This window comes from Trichosurus vulpecula, chromosome 4, assembly GCF_011100635.1.
Source record: "Trichosurus vulpecula isolate mTriVul1 chromosome 4, mTriVul1.pri, whole genome shotgun sequence".
Classification (NCBI taxonomy): domain Eukaryota; kingdom Metazoa; phylum Chordata; class Mammalia; order Diprotodontia; family Phalangeridae; genus Trichosurus; species Trichosurus vulpecula.
Window position 1 is genome coordinate 387,336,539 of NC_050576.1, and position 19,712 is coordinate 387,356,250.

At 39.1% G+C, this 19,712-nt stretch overlaps 1 protein-coding gene across 4 annotated transcripts in view; it reads left to right on the forward strand.

Moving 5' to 3' along the window:
• NAXD (NAD(P)HX dehydratase) overlaps window positions 1-19,712 on the forward strand; it is a 77,104-nt gene that overhangs the window by 35,221 nt on the left and 22,171 nt on the right. For all 4 annotated transcript variants that reach the window (XM_036757070.1, XM_036757071.1, XM_036757069.1 and 1 more), the window contains exons 5-8: window positions 1,357-1,465; window positions 14,996-15,046; window positions 15,142-15,246; window positions 17,483-17,603. In XM_036757070.1, the coding sequence (XP_036612965.1) occupies window positions 1,357-1,465; window positions 14,996-15,046; window positions 15,142-15,246; window positions 17,483-17,603 (386 nt within the window). The remainder of the gene's footprint in view (window positions 1-1,356; window positions 1,466-14,995; window positions 15,047-15,141; window positions 15,247-17,482; window positions 17,604-19,712) is intronic.

Sequence of the window (19,712 nt, forward strand, 5' to 3'; positions counted from 1 at the left end):
AGGATTTTTTCCTTAACCGAAGTTAGTACATCATAGTACTCTATAAATAGTGAACTCCTCCAAGTGCATTTATAATATGATTTGGCTTAGGAAACCTGATTTGAAGAGATACATTGGATCGTCAATTTAGAGCTGCAAGGGACCTCTGAGGCCATAGAACACAACGCTGTCATTGTATTACAGATGAGGATTGTGAGACGAAGGCAAGTTTAAGTAACTTGCCCGAAGGTCACTAAGCAGCAGTGGAGACTTTTAAACTCAAGTCAGTCAGTAAACATTTTAAAGCTCCTACTATGTGCCAGGAACTGTGGTAGATGCTGGAAATCCTCTGACTTCGGAGCTAGTCCTTACCCCACTGTATTGTGCTGACTCCATCTCTCTACTTTTCAAAAATACCCTTGTATAAAGTTACATGTGATGCAAGCAAACAGTATGATTGACATCCCCAATACACTCCTTGAGAGTAGGGTTATTTCATTCCATCTTGTGGCACAGTGCCTGGCACCTACTAGGTGCTCAGTAAGTACTTATTACCACGTGGCACAGTGGATAAAGTGTTGGGCCTGGAGTGAGAAAGACTCAAGTTCAAATCTTGCCTCAGACATGTACTAGTGTAACCCTGGGGAAAGTCACTTAACCCTGTTTGCCTCAGTTTCCTCATCTGTAAAAATGAGCTGGAGAAGGAAATGGCAAACTACTCCAGTATCTTTGCCAAGAAAACCCCAAATGGGGTCACGAAGAGTTGGACACAACTGAAATATGACTGAACAACAACACTCAGATTATATACTGTTGTCATAGGACCGGGCTTAGAGATGATAACACTTAACTTTTAATGTAAAATTAATTTTTGGTTTGATTAACTTTTGAAACTAGTTGATTAACTTTTAGAAGGCAAAGGTAACTGTGAAATTGTCAACAATTTCTTGCTCTAATTTTGTCTTAATATTCAATGTGGGAATTTGGAATCACTTCATTGCCTAGAGTATCTGCAATTTCCTCAGTGGTTATAATATTCCCTTCAGTGATGTAGATTATAGACCCTTGAAGCCCTATTAGCTAGTCTCAAAGAATTAGTGTAAACAAAAATTCATCACCTTTTACCAGGCTTTTGGTGTAATGAATCTTACCAAAGTTCCATAGGCTGACCTTCACTTGTCAGATGTACAGTAAGTATATCATTTGGGCCCTAATTCAAAAGCTTTCCAGTTTTCTTGGACTTGGAGTATAGCTTTTAGTCACCTCTACTCTAAAACAAGGCATCATTTTGGGACTTTAATGGAGGGATAAAATTGCGCTAACTCTAAAGAGTTAACATGTGTAAATAATTTTGTACTTTTTTCTTTTTCTATTTAGTGATAGTACTAATGCTGTTCAAGAAGTTGATAAGTGGTTACCCAGAATACATACTGTTGTCGTAGGACCAGGCTTAGGCAGAGATGATGACCTACTAGAGAATGCTAAGGTAATGTATCTAATTGTTGGTTCTCTCCTCTAATCACTAAATTTTAATGCTCTACGCCTAAGCCAAAATTTTTTATTTTCCTTATTTTTCAGTATTAAAAGTGTGTTTCATTGTTTAGCATACTAGGCCTTTGTGTGGAACAAATATGATAATTTAATAATTGGGAAAATAGTTCTGAATTATTGTAATAATGAGGTATTTCCATAAATGATGTGGAAGCAATCTATGTCTAAATTTGTTTGCATATTTTAAAAAATCCTTTTGAATATAAGCAGAAAAGAAGCACAGAGGTGCTCAGGCCTTAAAAAAAAATCAACTACAAGGTCATTTTTTACGTTTTTCATTTTTACATTTTACATGTACCTTAAACTTATGTGATGAGAAATTCAAAGATCCAAGTGAGTCACTTCTTAAATTTTCATTCTTAGTAGATAAACTTGGAAAATGTTAAAAGCACAAATGGTCCAAGTTCATATATTCTTTAAATTAATATTTTAAACTCTAACCTTTTCAACAAGGATTTATTAAGCTCATACTGATAAATTGGGGATTTAATACCACTTCCTCTTATGCTCTAAATCCATAAAAAAGAGTTCCAGAGAGATGGTTGTACTATGTATGTGTGTGTATACAATGTAATATATGATATACATAGCATATAAAATGATGCTGCCTTTGAAGAAAAACTTTGGGGGAAGAAAGACAAGTGCCAAGCATTGTCCTGTGCTTTCCCTCAAGCTGCTTCCATTCTATAAGGAGAATATGTAGATATATAAGTTGTTAGAAGATAATTTTTGGTGGAAGGCACTTAACTGGGGAGAATGAGGAAAGGGCTTATATAATAGAAGGTAGTATCCAAGCTAAGCTTTGAAGAAAACTAGGAATTCTAAGTGGTAGAGAGAAGGATGGAGTACATTCTAGGCATGAGGGGCACAGCCTATATAAAGGCATGAAGATAAGAGAGGTGTCATGTGTTTTAAGCAAAAGGAGGCAAGTTTGGGACCAGTGTACAGTATACCAGGATTGTGGGTTGGAACCCATAGTGTAAGGGCTTCTAAATGCTTTCATGGAAATCCTTCTCCTGTCTATTAAAGCAATAATTTTCTATTTAAACCCAGAGGAGCATTCAGTGGGACCCACTGGAGCAATGAGAAGTTGACTATGACACAGGTTCCCTCCTCCTTTTTCGGTCTGTTAGGACTTCCATTGACTAGACCCCTTAGCCAGCAAAAGCTACTTTTCCTTTTGGAACCCATTCATCAGGTCTAAGAGTCTTGGGCTTAGGTACTTCATGAGTTTGAGGTCCCTTCTGGTTTACTTTTCTCCCGCTCTTCAGGCCTCAGCATTCAAGGTCACCACCAATTTCTTAATTATCAGCTGTGAGGGTCTTTTCTTCTTTGTCATTCTTCTTGACCTGTTGCCTTTGACTCTGTTGGCCGCTCTCTCCTCCTGGATACTGTCTCCTCTCTTGTGTTTCCTCTCACCTGTCTGATTACTCCTCAGTCTCCTTTGCTGGTTTATCATCCTTCACTGTGGGTACACCTAATCCAGGGCCCTCTTCTCTTTTTACACCCTCACTGTGTGACCTCATCAGTTCTCATGGATTTAATCATCATCTCTGAAGATGATTCACAGACCTATATATCCAGGCTTACTCTCTCCTGGAGCTTCAGTCTCACATCTCCTGCTACCTATCAGACATTTCAAATTGGGTGTCCCTGAGATATCTTAAACTCAACGTGTCCAAAACAGAGTTCATTATCTTTTAAGCTTTTTCCCCTCTTTCAGACTTCCCTCTTTCTGTTGAAGGCACTATCAGTTCTTCTAGTCTCCACATTGGCAAACTTATTTGTCCTCAGTTTCACTCTCTCTCACCCCACATATCCAATTATTTAGAAAGTCTTGTTGGTTCTACAACATTTCCCTCATCTAAACCTTTTTTTTTCTGTTGATAAAACCACCACACTAGTTCAGGCCTTCATCGCCTCTGTAATCTTGACTTTTGCAGTGACCTCCCCGTTGGTCTTCTTGTCACAAGCCTCTCTGCACTCCAGTCCATATTCCACACAACTGCCAAGGTGACTTTCCATAAGCACAACTCTGACCATGTTACTCTGCTACTCAGTAAACCTTAATGGCCCCTCGTTGCCTCTGTGGTCAAATATAAATTCCTGTTTGATTTTTAGTCTTTCACAACCTGGCCTCAACCAGCAATCTTTCCAACCTCATTATGCATTATTCTCCTTCTTGTATTTTCTGTTCTAGCTTAACTTGCTTTCCCTTTAGTCATAGATGATATTCTATCTTTCTATTGGCCATCCCCATACCTGGAATGAACTCTTTCTTTCCCTCTTTCTCATAGAGTCACTTACTTACCTTCTAAATGAAGCCTTTGCTGATTACCCTAGTCTTTCCTGATAGTACCCTCCTTTCCTATCAACTTTGTATTTAACTACCTTGAATTTTGTTTGTGTGTATACATGTATGTATATGTATTATATACCCATGTACATAAAACATATATGTAATATTCCATATATATTTATATTTGTGCATTTTATTTTCCCTGATCAAATATAAGCTCCTTGAAGGCAGAGTCTATTTTTATTTTTGTCTTTTGAATCCCCTGTGCCTAACACAATGTGTGGTACATAGTAGGAGCTTAATAAATGCTTGTTCATGGATGGCCTTTATCAGCGAAAAAGATAGCTCCTGTTCTTCTGCCACAGAATAAAGAACTCTCACCCCATCTCCCAATGTTCAGGATTTTCTTGCTTCCCTGTGAATGTGAATAGTCCATGTTGGTTCTTTTCTTTCTTTCTTTGATGATAAAGGAACTCATTTTAAATACATCACCAACCAGCATGAAGAGTTTCCATGAACATGGAAATATACAGCTTCCCATGGTATATATTTCATCAGGGTTTGATACAGACAAGATCCATTTAAATGTTTTAATAGACTTTGTTTATAATAGCTTTAAACAGTCTTATTTCGATTTAACTAGATCAGTAGATGCTACTGCACAGACCTAATTTAGAACCACCGTTAAGACCTAGGTTGGCAGCTGGAAAGTAGTATTTCTCTCTTCAGTCCTTGTCTTCCAAAGTTTTCCATAGACAAATAAAGTCTCTGATTTGAAAAACAATTTAAAGAACTATTTTTATTAATTGTACACACCATGATAACCGGAAGAGAACTTGGAGCATGTCAGAAACAAAGAAATGAGAGGTGTGTATCTGGTTCAGAAATCAGAATTGTAGATAAGCTCCTAAATTATCTTCTGTTCAAAACTTCATTTTAAATAGCTCTTCCAGTCTGCCTTTTTCCTATAATGAATTGTTTTACATCTTTGCCTTCCCAGACAGCCTAGATCCAACATAGTTTAATTATTGCTAACAGACAATAATAACAAAAATAAAAGATCTACTGATGTTTTAGCTGATTGAGATGAACCTAATTTCTTTATTTAGCAGTGACGCATTCAGCATTGGACATAGTACTGGCCCCATTCGGTGATCATTAATTTTGCAAGGAAAAAAGTACCTTATGATACAGGCTCTTTGCAAGTGTGAATACAGGTCATTGTATTCATGAATAATGCTGTGTTGCTACAGTAATGAATGAATGGACAGAACCTTAAAACTCGTAATCCTCATGTGCTGCTACCACTCTGGTTGTCAAAACACAATCAATCTGTGTTCATGAAAATGCCCAAATTTGGGATGCTGTCAGGGAAGGATTTGCTGTTTAGACCTGGGAGTGGTGATAAGAAAGGAGACACAACACCGAGCCTCTGGATGTTGATTGAGAGAACAGGAAGGAGGATTAGAGCTGTGAACAGATTGCCTGTGTGCTTCAGAAGGAGGTGATGGTTCAATTCTGAAATAAGAAGCTGTGATAATAGAAGCCTCGGTGGTGGAACGAGTAGCTATTCATTTCTTTTTTAAAAGGGCTTAGAGAATAGGGAGTGATTAATGAGCCAGCAGTGGGTGCATTCAGGATAAATAATTTGAGAGGCAATCAAATACAATTTAAAAGTAGCACTGGATGACACGTCGTGCAAATTAGAGGCATTGAAGATTCTACTGGTTTTGAAGGGATGTGGAATTAGCATGGTGAGTATAAGTAGTGTGTCAGGTGGTGCCATTCAGATGCTTTAAATTTTATCCACTTACTAAAAAATGGAATTTAATAATAGTTTAGAGGAGATGGATTCTGGTTTTGTGGCGGGCTAGGGAGACGGGGGAAGAATTCTCCCTGGGGAATTCCCATTTGTGAACAGCATGCTTGCTTTTGCCAAGCGTATTTGAGTCTACATTGTTGCTCTCTTTCATCTGGTAGTTCTTGGCACTCTTGGGTTGTTTGTTATCTGAGGGACTGGCTTTTCTAACTTTGGCAGATCATGGGGAAAAAATGAATAGTAACCAAGAAACAAGTCCTACTGTACCTTCTGTAAATAAAGTTGAGAAAGGCTTCTCTGCCAGGACCCCCAATCAGATGGCATTCCATCCCCCAGGGAGACTCATAACTGGAAAGATATTTGACCTTTGAATATTATGCCCCTGGCTCAGTATGTTGATAGTTTAGTTGGTCATTATGACAAATTATTGGGCCATCATTTGCTGACCCTGACCCCTTAATGTCTTTGTCAGCAGTCATCTTAGAATTAAGACCAGCTCTTGCTGCAGGATTTGGGAGAGAATGTGTGTGTTAGCTGTTGCTACGTCCTACTTTTCTTTTATAGTAACCACAGGGTATAAAGTAATGGGTGGTTGTTGTAAAAGTGGTGGAAACTTTTTGGGGAAGTGACTGCTCCATCTTAGAATTTGTGCTTAAGAAGGAAAGGAAAGCCAGGCATAGATGAAATGCCTCCACCTTGTATTTAAGAGAGTAGGTTTCTCCCGAAAGAAGTTAAATAAGACTCCGTGAACTAAAATTCTGCAGAAGAATTAGCCCAGGAGAATTGGAAAGATCTTTTAAAACATTCTAAAGACACGAAGAGAAACAGATCTGATATAGAAAATCCAAGGAGTTGTCTCAAGAGTTCTAAATGAGTGCCAGGGGAGTTTACTGATTATGTCCCTTTTTATTTATTTGTTTATAACTTAAATTTTATTTATTTTCAAAGATCAGCCTTCACTATCTTCCATTCCACTTTCTCCTTCCCCATTGAGAAGGCAAGAAAAATAAAACCCCGATTACAAACATGTATAGTCATTATAGTCATTTTGCTTTAATCAGCCAAGGTTCACCTTCTCACCCCACATTGAGAATACAAGAAAAACAAAACCTATTACAAGTATGGCTCATGGAGTCATTGGCTTCTTTTTGGTCCATTCTAATTTTCAAGGAGTTTGTGGCTTAGGCAAGATTTTGTACATCTTGTGCCAAGCTGTCAATTCTCTCTCCAGTGCTTGCTTCTGTAACTCTCATTTCTTTTCCAATTTTTTCCTCAAGCACTCTCATTCCATTTGTGAACACATTTTTTAACTCTTTTTTTTAAACCTTACTTCACCTCTTCCAGGGATTCTGGTTGAGTTTGCTCTCAGGCTGCCTTTTTCTCTGAGAAATTGCTTGTAGATGTTTTGCAATCATTTTTTTTTTCTTCTGTGATTGTGTCTTGAAAGGCTCTGCCACCATAATAACTCATTATGTTGGGGTTCTTTTTAATTTTTCTTTTTTTGTTTTAATTTGCCCATTCTTCTAGCCTGCTTCCCTACTTTAGACTTGATGTTAGGGTTGGGCTCTGTGATACCTCTGGAGGGAGGGCTTTCTTGCTTGCTGCTTTCTTGGGCTCTTGGGAATTGTATCATTCCAGGATCTCAGGGAAAGACTGGGGACCTGCAAGCTTTCTAGCATTCCCAAAGTGGTCTGATCCAGTGTAGAATCTGATAGCTGCCCCCTTGGTTGGAGCTCTGCACGTTCCTGACCTGGGTTTAGGTTTGTGCAGATGTAAACTGCTGCTGGGCTCAGCCTTTATCAGTTAGCTAGGAAGCTCTGTTGGCCTAGAGGGACCAAATTGTAGGTCCTCCTTTGGTCTGGGATTCCTGCCCTGGGTTATCCTTCTCTAGGTTAGGTTAGATGCTGAAATTGAGATTCTGCTTTGTGCCATCCCACTATTGCTGCTGGCTTCTGAATTTCCTTCTTTCTCTGTACACAGCCCAGGGCCTCCTTAGCTGCAGACACCACTCCCCTAGCCAGGTCCTCTTCTCATTCTGTCCTGTATCTGTGACCTGGTGCTGGGGAGAGGGTAGCAGAGCTGCCAGTTTTCACCTTTCCCATTACAGTGCCTAAGTATGTGTCTGAGACCTCCTCTTGCCCTGGTGTCTAGCCTCTCCTAGGGAACTGCCTGTGTATTCTTGTTCCTACTTGTCCCTAGTGTCTGCAGACCTCCCTGCCTGTCTTCCTATGCCAAGATGAGCTGGACAAATGACTCATGTGACTTTTTCTGGATTTCTCCATCAGGGTTCAGTCTGGTTTGTTTTATAGATCTGATTGGAGGAGTTTGTGAAGAACTCACTGCCCAGTTTTCTATCTCTTCACCATCTTTCTTGGCTTCACCCCCAAGCCCACTTTTAAAGTACATGTAGAAAAGATATTTTTTAACTACATAATGGAAAATGAACGTAAAAACATGTCATTGTCTTACAAGAATAGTTTTAAGAACAAATTTTGGTCCCTAAAGCAGATAATGAAACATACTTCCTTATTCTCAGCACAGAAGTTAGGGATAGAGACAAAGGATACAGAATGTTGTTTACTCTGTTAATCCAACAAATATTTATTAAGGGCTTGCTATTGACCACAAAACATTGGGACCCAAAGACAAAATGAAAAATAGTCCCTGCCCTCATGGAGCTTATGTTCCTCTGAGAAGGGCAATACAACAGTCACTCAACAAGCATTTATTAAGCACTCAACTATGTGCCAGGCATATAAGCAAATAAGCATATCCATGATATTTTGAGGAGAGAGTGTGCCAACAACCAGAAAGATCGAGAAAGATTTTTTGTTGGTGGTGTCACGTGTGTTGAACCTTGAAGGAAACTATGGATTTTAAGAGATAGAGGTGTGGAGCAAATATATACCAAGCACTGGGGACAGCCTAAACAGATTATAAAAAGTTAAAAAGGGGAGAGAGGAAGGGCTAAGTTCAGGGAATATGAGGTAGGCCAATTTGGCTAGAATTTTGAATGCAAAGGACTAAATAATGTTCAGTAAACCTTGAGAGGTAAACTACTGCCAGATTGTGGAGGATGTGAACTGATAATCAGGGAGTTTGTATTTTATCCTAGATCAGACCCGCGCACCTTGGCAGTAGGTCAGGGCCAAAATTAAAATAGGCTAAACTTCTTTGGGCTGCAGATAGGTTTTTAGTGGCTCACTTTCTAAGTAACGGTATAATTAATGATTAAACTGTTTCGCAAATAAGCCATATTTTTTTAAAGGCAAATTTTAATTAATTATACTTACTACTTAAGATTTTTGTTTATCATGAAATCTCTCCTCTCAGACTAAAGACAGACTGATGATGGTTGGTTGCCACGGACCATGTGACAAATAGGAGAGAGTGAGCATTGGCAACCCACCCACTAAGATGGGCACAATAGTGACTAGGGGTTAAGTGGGGCATGGAGGAAACACTTGTTAAGTCTTTTTTTGGGGGGGGGGCAGGGCAATTGGGGTTAAGTGACTTGCCCAAGGTCACACAGCTAGTACATGTGTCAAGTGTCTGATGCTGGATTTGAACTCAGGTCCTCCTGACTCCAGGGCCGGTGCTCTACTCTCTGTGTCACCTAGCTGCCCCAACTTGTTAAGTCTTTACCTTCTTTTATACGCCCTCTACATTTTTTGTGGGCCTCCCAAAATCCTTTGGTGGGCCGCAAGCAGCCCTTGGGACATATGTGTTAGAGGCATCAGGGAACCATTGAATGTTGAGTAGGAAAGTGATGTGTGCCTTAGAAATATCAATTTGGCTTCATCGAGAGTGGATCTACACCAAACTAATTTCTTTTTGACAGTGTTTTTTAACTGGTTGATCAGGTTTGTTGCTCAGTCATGGCTGACTCTTCATGAACCAATTTGGGGTTTTCTTGGCAAAGATACTGAAATGGTTGCCATTTCTTTCTCCAGCTCATTTTACAGATGAGGAAACTGAGGCAAGCAGGGTTAAGCGACTTGCCCACAGTCACACAGCTAGTAAGTGTCTGAGGCCAGATTTGAACTCATACAAAGATGAGTCTTCCTGATTTCCAGCTCAGTGCTAAGCCACCCAGCCGCCCCAGGTCGATCAGCAGAATGCTATAAATATGGGTTATCTAGATTTTATTTAGCCCAGTATTCGATAGTCTTTCATTTTTTAAAATTTTATCATTTTTATTTAATATTTTAGTTTTCAACATTGATTTCCACAAGATTTTGAATTACAAATTTTCTCCTCATTTCTACCCTCCCCCTCCCTGCCCACTCCAAGATGGCATATATTCTGATTGCCCCGTTCCCCAGTCAGCCCTCCCTTCTGTCACCACACTCCCACCCCTATCCCCTTTCTCCTTACTTTCTTGTAGGGCAGGATATATTTCTATGACCCATTCCCTATATATCTTGTTTCCCAGCTACATGCAAAAAACCAACTTTTTATTTTGAACATCTGCTTTTAAGACTTTCAGTCTTTCATTTTTATTCTTGTAGATGAGTTAGAGAGAGTTAGGCTAGGCGGCAGTAGAGTTGGGTAGATTCAGATCTGGTTGAACAGTCACATTCAAAGAATAGTCTTGAGTAAGTTTGATTTTAGCTTTGCAGGATGTGTCTAATGGAGCGTACCAGGGATCTGTGCTTGATTGCTTGATTTTGTGCTGTTTTTGCTTTTAATTAATGACGTGGCTTATCAAATCTGCAGATGACAGACTACACAGAATGACCGACCAAAATGATTGCAGTGGGGCTAGAACATTGAGCTGAACAAGATGGAATTTAATAGAGGTGAATATAAAAGTCATATATTTCAGTAGGCTTAGATAGCAGTTCATCTGGGTAAAAAAAAAAAAATCTGTGGATTTTTAGTGTTGTGCAATGGAAGCCAAAAAAGTTTTTGATCTTAGACTCTGGGAGTAGAGTGGTGATGGGTACATCGTACTGTGCCCTAGCCAGACCACGTCTGAGATACTGTGTTCCTGGCTGGGCAGCATCACATTTTAGGAAGAGCACTGATAAGCTGGGAGTGTCCAGAGGAGGTGCAGAAGGGCCTTAAGATGATGTCATATGAGAATAGTAAGTTGAAGGAACTAGGAATGTGTAGCCTGGAGAAGAGAAGACTTAGAGCAGGGGTGGGGAACCCGTGGTCTTGAGGCCATATGTGGCCCTGTAGGTCCTCAAGTGCAGCCCTTTGACTGAATCCAAACTTCACAGAACAAATCCCCTTAGTAAAAGTATTTGTTCTGTAAAACTTGGACTCAGTCAAAAGGCCTCACCCAAGGACCTAGAAGGCCACATTTGGCCTGGAGATCATAGATTCCCCACCCCTGACTGGGGTCAGGCTGAAGGATTAGACTTGTTCTATCTAACTTGGTTCCTAGAGGGCAGAACTAGGCACTATGGGTAGAAGTTGTAAAGAGGCAAATTTAGGCTTAATATAAAGACTTAGAACTCTCTAAAAGTTGAATGTGCTGTCTTGGGAAGTTTTGGGTCTCTTGTCCCTAGAAGCCTTCAAATAGAGATTGTGTGATTCTAGTTAGTATGTTGTAAAATGGGATTGTTGTTCAGGTATGTGTTAAAATTAATTTGAATTTTATGGTCTCTTATAATGACACAGGCCAGCTAGGTGGTGCAGTAGATAGAGTACTGGGCCTGGCCTCAGGAAGACTCATCTTCCTTAGTTCAAATCTGTCCTCAGACACTTCCTAGCTGTGTGACCCTGGACAAGTCACTTAACGCTGTTTGCCTCAGTTTCCACGTCTGTAAAATGAGCTGGAGAAGGAAATGGCAAACCACTGCAGTCTCTTTGCCAAGAAAACCCCTAAAGGGTAGTACAAAGTCAGGCCCAACTGAAAAACCACTAAACGAACTGTTGCTCTAATCCTAGACTCAGTTACACTAACCTTAGCAGTCATAGGGGAGACCCATGGTTTGGCTGTGATTTGCCTTGAGAAGCTAGTGTAGCAGTAATGTCTTCTGACTAATGATACCTTTTGAATGTAGTATTCTAATGCACTTTCAATAGGTTATAATTGCCTACTACTTAATTTGTCGAGATTGAAAAATAAACAAGTATAAGGCTAGACTGTTGTCTGTTCTGAAGTTCTCAGTTCCTAAGCTAATAATTTCTCATAGAAAAGCTAATTATGCCCCCAGGAAGCAAAGTTGGAGGGCCCCTGTTGTGAGAGAGTAAGAAGGAGGCATAGGGGATTTGAAAATAGCAAAGTGGCTTTTAAAATTTTTCTTTTTTTTTTAAATTATTTTTAGTGTTCTTTTCTTTTTAAATTTCGAGTTCCAAATTTTCTCCCCTCCTCCCACCCCTCCCCCACCCACCTGAGAAGGCAAGAAATATGATATCATTTATACATGTGAAATCATGTAAAACATATTTCCATGTCAGCCAGACTTTAAAAAAAAAACAAGAAAACGAAAGTGAGAAAAGTATATTCAGTTTGCACTCAGAATTCATCAGTTCTCTCTCTGGAGGTGGATAGTATTTTCTCATATGAGTTCTTTGGAATTTGGAATGGTTTTGGAACAACTTCTGTGGAAAGTGGAACAAGTTGATTGGGTAAGAGTAAAAGGATTGTCACATAAGAAGGAAGGAAAGGAAACAACCATTTGCCAGTCACCTTCTGTGTGCCAGGCACTGTGCTAAGCGCTTTTACAAATATCCTCTCATTTAATCTTTCTAACAACCTGGATGATGGGGCTATTATTTTTCCCACATTACAGTTGAAGAAACTGAGGCAGACAGAGTTAAGTGACTTGCCCAGGGTCACGCAGCTAGTAAGTGTCTGAAACTCAGGAAGATCAATCTTCCTAACTCCACGCCCCGTACTCTATCCGCTCTGTTACCTAGCTGTCCTAACATTTATTAAGCACCTTCTATGTGCCAGGCATCGTGCCAAGTGCTTTGCAGTTATTATCTCATTTGATCCGCACAACCTTGCTGGGTAGGTAACTGTTATCCTCATTTTACAGATGCGGAAACTGAGGGAAACATAGGTTAAGTGACTTGCCCAGAGTCACACAGTTAGTAAGGACCTCCAGGTCTTCCTGACTCCAGCCCTAGCATCCATAGCACCACTTAGTTAATAGTGAATTGATACTAGGTATCATAAATTTTTAGTAAATCCAGTCAGTGTAGTTGAGGAACTGTCCAGCAGTGTTTAGCAACATGGGAGTAAGAGAAGGCATATATATGGTAGAGGCAAACTTGGGTTGCCTCTATCATATCTATCAATATCCTATATGTGTGGTATATATACATATGTGTGTGTGTATATACATACACACACACACACACATACACACACACACACATATACACACCATCTTTTACTCCCATGCTGCTAAACATTGCTGGACAGTTTTTGCTGGTGATAAGATATGCAGGAAGGGATGTGAGGTTAACTAATATTCTGTGGTTGAGAATTGGTCAAACTTGGGGTTGACTTGGAAGAAAGATAATTTGAAGCCAGAGAAGGAATGATAGCTAGACTGGATGAATAGGAAGGGATGGAGGAACCGGAGGTCAGGATGAGGACAAACTATAGGTTAAGGAAGAATTTGTATTATATCTTAGAGGCAACAAGGGGACACTGAAGATTTTTGACCAGCAGGTTAACCTGAGCAAGACTGTTTTAGGAATATTAATGGCAGCAGTGTGGAGAATGGATTAGAGAAAAGACTTGAAAAATGGAAAGGCAAGCTTAATCAGTAGAGGCGTAGTAAATGTGTAGGTAAATACTGCATTTTTGGAGGTAGGACCTTTGATTTATATTTGAGAGAAGTGGTTGAGATTTAAATCTTATCTTACCACTAGATCAGACTTGCCAAGTAAATGGACAGAAAGTGAGGTGACAAGGTTCTCAGTGTGAACCCAGGCAAATGTTGGTCAATCCCATTATGCTAACAAAATTAGTTCCAACAGGTCAAAATACACAAATTGCAATAACTTAAAGTCACACTGTCTGAAACATTGAATTATCAAATTATTCGGTTCCATCGAGGGAATGGGGAGAACTGTGTCCTTAGTGTTTCTACTGTAGTGTTTCTAGTGTTGTGACATACAATTCAACTCATCAACAAATCCACAGCCAAATCTCTCTGGGTCTCAGATTCCTAGGTTGGATTAGGTAATTGCTGATGTTTTCCCCCAGGTTCTGGGAATTCTGTGCCTTAAGAAGTTGTTCCATTTACAAACTCCTAATTTGGGAACATTTTGTATAAGTAATTTAATACTGCCTTCGTCTAATTGCCTGGAGGGCACTCTGTTCCCCCAACTCATTCAGGCTAGCCTCTATGCTGTCCTGTATCAAGCCTGCTATCTGATGGCTGATATGAGGATCTGCCTGGGCCAGCATCTCCACCATATCCTTCTTTCCTTCTCAGGAATATAATCTTCATATTCTTCTTCTCCTCCCTTTTTCTTGTGTTTTTGCTTTTGACTCAGTTAATTATGCTTCAGGTAATTTTATTTCTCAAATATATTCCCTTTCTTTTCTAATTCTTGTTCATTTACCAAGGAAAAACTTTATTCTCTTAATGCTTTCCTTCCCCCTCCCCCCATGCTTTCATTCCCCTTGTGAATCAAAAAATGATTAAAATCTTGATGGAGAAGTATGAAAAGTATGAGAAGTATGAAAAGGAAAACCATATATTTTGAACTGGAATTAGAAATAATAAAAAACCACTGGGAATCCTCATGCAAATTTTCATCTACTTCCTTATCTTCCTCTATCTTTCCTTAATTAATAGTGCTGAGAATGAATTTTTAGAAATACAGGCTTTTAAAAATTCTATTGTCATTTTCTGCTTTAGTTATTTAGTGTTGCCAAGATACCATTTTGTGCCTTTATCATTGTAAACACATAGTATCTTAGCTATGTTATGGGTTTAAATAGGCTTTTGTAGGCATCATTTATAATCAGGCATTCTGAACTTTAAATAACTGATTTAAACATTTACTTTTGTTAAGTTGGGGGACTAACAATATTCACTTCGATACTGGCGCAGTTGTAGCTTAGAGCAGCCAACTTTCTTCTTCTCCTCTTGAGAACAATTGACTTCCACAGTTGTTCTGTAATTTTTAATTCAACAAGTATATTAATTTTCACTTGCAAATGCTTTGGGTTTGAGGTTTAATCCGTGTGGGACTATGCAGTTTATTGATTGTATGATTCTCATTCTCGGTTGAGAACTTTTCAGTAGCAAGATGAAATTCATTAACGTGGCTCTTTCACTTAAAAAGAAAATGCTGGATTGTCTTCTTGCTCCTTTGGAGGAGAAACATCATAAATATCTTAACATAAATTTCCTCTCTCCTAGGGCATTATAGAAAAAGCCAAGTTCAGGGGTATTCCCGTGGTCATTGATGCTGTGAGTACCGCTTTCCTTGCTTTTCATTTCTTATGCTGTGCTAAGGAACCCTATTTAAATTCTGCCAAATAAACAGCTGTTATTGTTTTATACAGGATGGGTTGTGGCTCATTGCTGAGCAACCTTCCATTATTCAAGGTTATCAGAAGGCTGTTCTCACACCCAACTATCTGGAGTTCAGCAGACTCTATGAAACCGTGGTAAGTTCATTGACCAGAGAGAAGGCAGCGATGTATAGTTGACCCAGGTTTGAGGTCAGTGCTGTCACTTGCTGGTTGTGTGACCTTGGTGAAGCCATCTCTACCCTTTAATTTCCTCAAGTGCAAGATGAAAGAGTTAGACCAAGTGATGTTGAAAGTCCTTTCTAGCTCTGTGAGCCTTAATTGCAAGATTTATTCTCTTTTCATCTTCTGAAGAGGAGAAATTTCACTTACAAATGTTTTAATATTAAACTTTTTTATTCCTTTGTACAGATCATATACTACAGAATAAATCTTCGTGTTGTGATTATTTTTTGCAGATTTTTATTTATTTAAAATTTTTATCTATTTTTTTTTACTTTATCTTCATTTTTAAAAATATCCCTCCCTTCTATAAGAGTAAGTCAAAATTCATGACCTCAGAGAGGGCTGTGAGCATACCTGAATGGTTCGGAATCTCAAAGTATAATGAATTCTCTAGGTAGAAGGCAGAAGAAGTATAACATTTATTTAGACTCCAGAGGATCAGACTCAAGGACCAATGCCCCCAATTCGATATTGTGGCAATAACATTCCAAAACTGATAAGCCCACTTCACTATAGTAACAAGGAGATTACAACAAAATATTATAGCAGCAAGCCAGACCATACTTGTGCTTCCCCTCAATGTTGGGGCTCTCCTATAAGAAGATCATTCATAAATCCTAAGTCCCTGCTCAGCACTCTCTCCTGCAGCTCCACTGACTCTAAGTTCCGAAACTCCCTCTTGTGTTCAGCACTTTCCGCTCTGCACACTCTGGAAGCTGGCCTTTGGCTTCTGAATCCTTCTGCTCTCCCCTCTGCTGCTTCTGGCTCCCATTGTGTCCAGTTCTACTCTTAGTCCTCAGTCCTGTTTCCGAGTTCTGTTCTCTCTTTTTGTACAGTCTTTAGCCGTCATCTTATTGACTAGAACTCAGGCACAAACCTTTGGCTCTGGTCTTAGCAACTGCCATTAAGGCCCTGAGGGCTTCCTGCCTCTCCCAAACTGGCCAACTAGTTTGCTAACCAGCCTGGGGCCTCATGCTAATTAGTGAAAGGGTGTGGGCCTGTCTCTAATCAGACCTCCTTTGTTGGCCCCACCAGAAGCCTATTCAATGGGCAGGAAAGGTCTTTTCACTTACTGATTGGCTTTACACCTTCTTCCCTACTCGTTGAGCCATCTACCACAGCAAAGAATAAGAAAATGGGGGGGAAAAATCAGTTCAGCAAAACCAGCTAACACATCTACTAATTTTGACAGTCTATTCCAGGGATGGGGAACCTGCGGCCTCAAGGTCATATGTAGTCCTCTAGGTCCTCAAGTGTGGCCCTTTGATTGAATCCAAACTTCACAGAACAAATCCCCTTAATAAAAGGCCACACCCAAGGACCTAGAAGGCCACATGTGGCCTCAAGGATCCAGGTTCCCCACCCCAATATATAATACAAACCCTAAGCCCTCCACCTCTGCAATGAAGGGAGGGAGGTTTAATAGACTTCTTAACACAGTCTTTCTGTTACATTGTTCAGTTGTTTTTGGGTTGTAACTGACTCTTCCTGACCTTTTTGGGGGTTTTCTTGGTAAAGATACTGGAGTGGTTTGCCATTTCCTTCTCCAGCTCAATTTACAGATGAGAAAACTGAGGCAAACAGTGTTAAGTGACTTACCCAGGGTCACACAGCTAGTAAGTGTCTAAGGCACAATTTGAACTCAGGAAGATGACTCTTCCTGACTCCAGGCCCAGCACTCTATTAACTGTAATGCCTAGCTCCCCTCAGTCTTTCTATGGGGTTCCTTTTTACTCAAAAAATAGTTAATAAAGGAAGAAATAGGTATATGAGAATGTATTTGCCTCCATTTTCAGTTTCTCCCAAGCTTGTTATTTTTAAAAGTTCATAATAATTCAAGATTAATTTTCTATGGCAATCTTGTATGTTAGCTTTTTTTCTCTCATTAAAAAATTTTTTTTCATTGAACAAATATTTATTTTATCTCGCTCCCAACTATCCTCCCCAACTATAAAAGAACAATAAACCAGAAAAATCTTTGTAGTAAATAAAGCAAAACAAATTCTCATGTTGACTTCATCCAAAAGTATGTCTCATTATGCATATTTAGTCTATCATCTCTCACTTAGGTGGTGGGTAGCATTCTTCATTAGTCTTCTGGAATCATGTACTAATCAGTTCTTTAATTTTTCCTCCCCTTGCGTTGTAGCTTAGAACCTCAGTAGATAGTAATGATAATCATAAATGCGTGTTGAAACTCAGCCAAGCCTTAGGAAATCTGACAGTTGTCCAGAAAGGAGAGAAAGATATTATTTCGGATGGCGAAAAGGGTAAGTAATGAATTTTTACTTAACTTTTACATGGCTAAATTTTTCTTATGTGTTACTGTTGAGGTCACTTTATATTTCAATCAAACCATTTAGAGATGAACTTAAGACTGTCTGTTCTTTCTTTAGATTATATCACCATTTTCTAGAGGAATTTCCTTGCTTTTTAAAAAGAAATTAATTTTTAATTTTTTTAACATTCATTTTTTAATTTTTAGCTCCAAATTCTCCCTCTCCCCAACCCCTCCTTCACCCATTGAGAAGACAAGTGATATGATACCCATTATACATGTGAAGTGAAGCAAAACACATTTCCATATTAGCCATGTTGCAAAAAAACAAACAAAAAATATAAAGTAAAAAAAATATGATTCAGTCTGCACTCAGAGTTCATAAGTTCTTTCTCTGGAGTAGACAGTATTTGTTTGTTATGAATCCTTTGGAAGTGTCATGGATCATTATATTGATAGTGTAGCCAAGTCTTTCACAGTTGATTATTGATCTCTGGTTTCTGCTCACTTTGCATTGATTCACAAGTTTTTCCAGGTATTTCTAAAACTGTCCTTTTCATTTTTTTTTTTTTTTTGGAGACAGGTGGAGTCAAGTGACTTGCCCATGTTCACACAGCTAGTACTAAGTGTCTGAGGTTGGATTCCACTGAGTTCAGGGCTGGTGCTTTATCCACTGCGTCACCTAGCTACCCCCTTTCATTATTTCTTACAGCACAATAGTATTCCATAGCAATCATATACCACAACTTGTTCAACCATTTTGCAATTGATGATCATTCCCTCAATTTCCATTTCTTTGCCACCACAAAAAGAGCTGCTACAAGTAATTTTTGTACAAATAAGTCCTTTTCTCTTTGATTTCTTTGGGATACAGCATTTGTCATTTTCCTTTTCTGTCATGTTAACCAATTTGATAGGTATGAGGTATTAACTCAGAGTTCTTTCAATTTTCATTTTCCTAATTATTAGTGATCTAGAGCATTTTTCATATAACTATTGTATTATCAATTATATCCAACTTATATCCAAGTTATATCCAATATAACTGTTGGATTATCAATAATATGATAAATGGTCCTTTGACCATTTATCAATTAGAGAGTAGCTCTTACTGTTATAAACTTGACTTGGGTCCTATATATTTGAGATATTAGGCCTGTATAATAGAAACTTGCTATAAATTTTTCTCCGTTTCCTGCTTTCCTTCTAATTTTGGCTTTATTGGTTTTGTTTGTGCAAAACGTTTTTAATTTCAGCACATCAATCAAAAAAAATTGTTTTTTGCCTCCCATGATCCTCTCTAGCTCTTGTTTGGTTATAAACTCTTCCCTTATCCACAGATCTGACAGGTAATTTTTTTCTATGTTCCCTTAATTTGCTTCTCATATCACCCTTTATGTCTAAATCATGTATTTATTTTGATCTTATCTCGGTATACAATGTGAGATGTTGGTCTGTGCCTACTTTCTGCCAGACTGCTATCCAGTTCTCCCTGCAGTTTTTGTGGAATGAGTTCTTTTCCCAAAAGCTTAGGTCTTTGGGTTTATCAAACACTATATTACTGTGGTCATTTACTTCTATATATTGTGTATCTAATCTGTTCCATTGATCTATCACTGTCTCTTAGCCAGTTGTTTCAACAATCCGGCTAGCAGCTGCTGTGAAGGTGTAAAGCCAACAACAACCAGCTCACAGAATGCTGCAAGCCCAGGTCCTTTTCATCTGCTTTACTAAGGAAAGCAATGTTAAGGGGTTAAGAATCTTACTTTAATCCAGCATACAAATATCATTTACTTAGCTCAGGGGAAAAAAAACCAACACCCTGAATTACCGACCAAATACAATTCGTAGTGAACAACATCTGGGTTTTCAGCCGGGGAGCTCATTACAACGGCTGGCCCAGAGTCACACACCACTCCTGCTGTGGCTCAGAGCTCCCAGAGAGAAAGCTAACCTCTGTGCTTATATATCCTGTTCAGGGCCTGAGGGCCCTGACCTCACCCAGGCTGGGTGTGGAGAAGCTCCCCACCCCCAATATCACATCAGATACAAATCAATGGCTCCCAATTATCTCAGTGCTAAGAAATACAAAAACATCCCA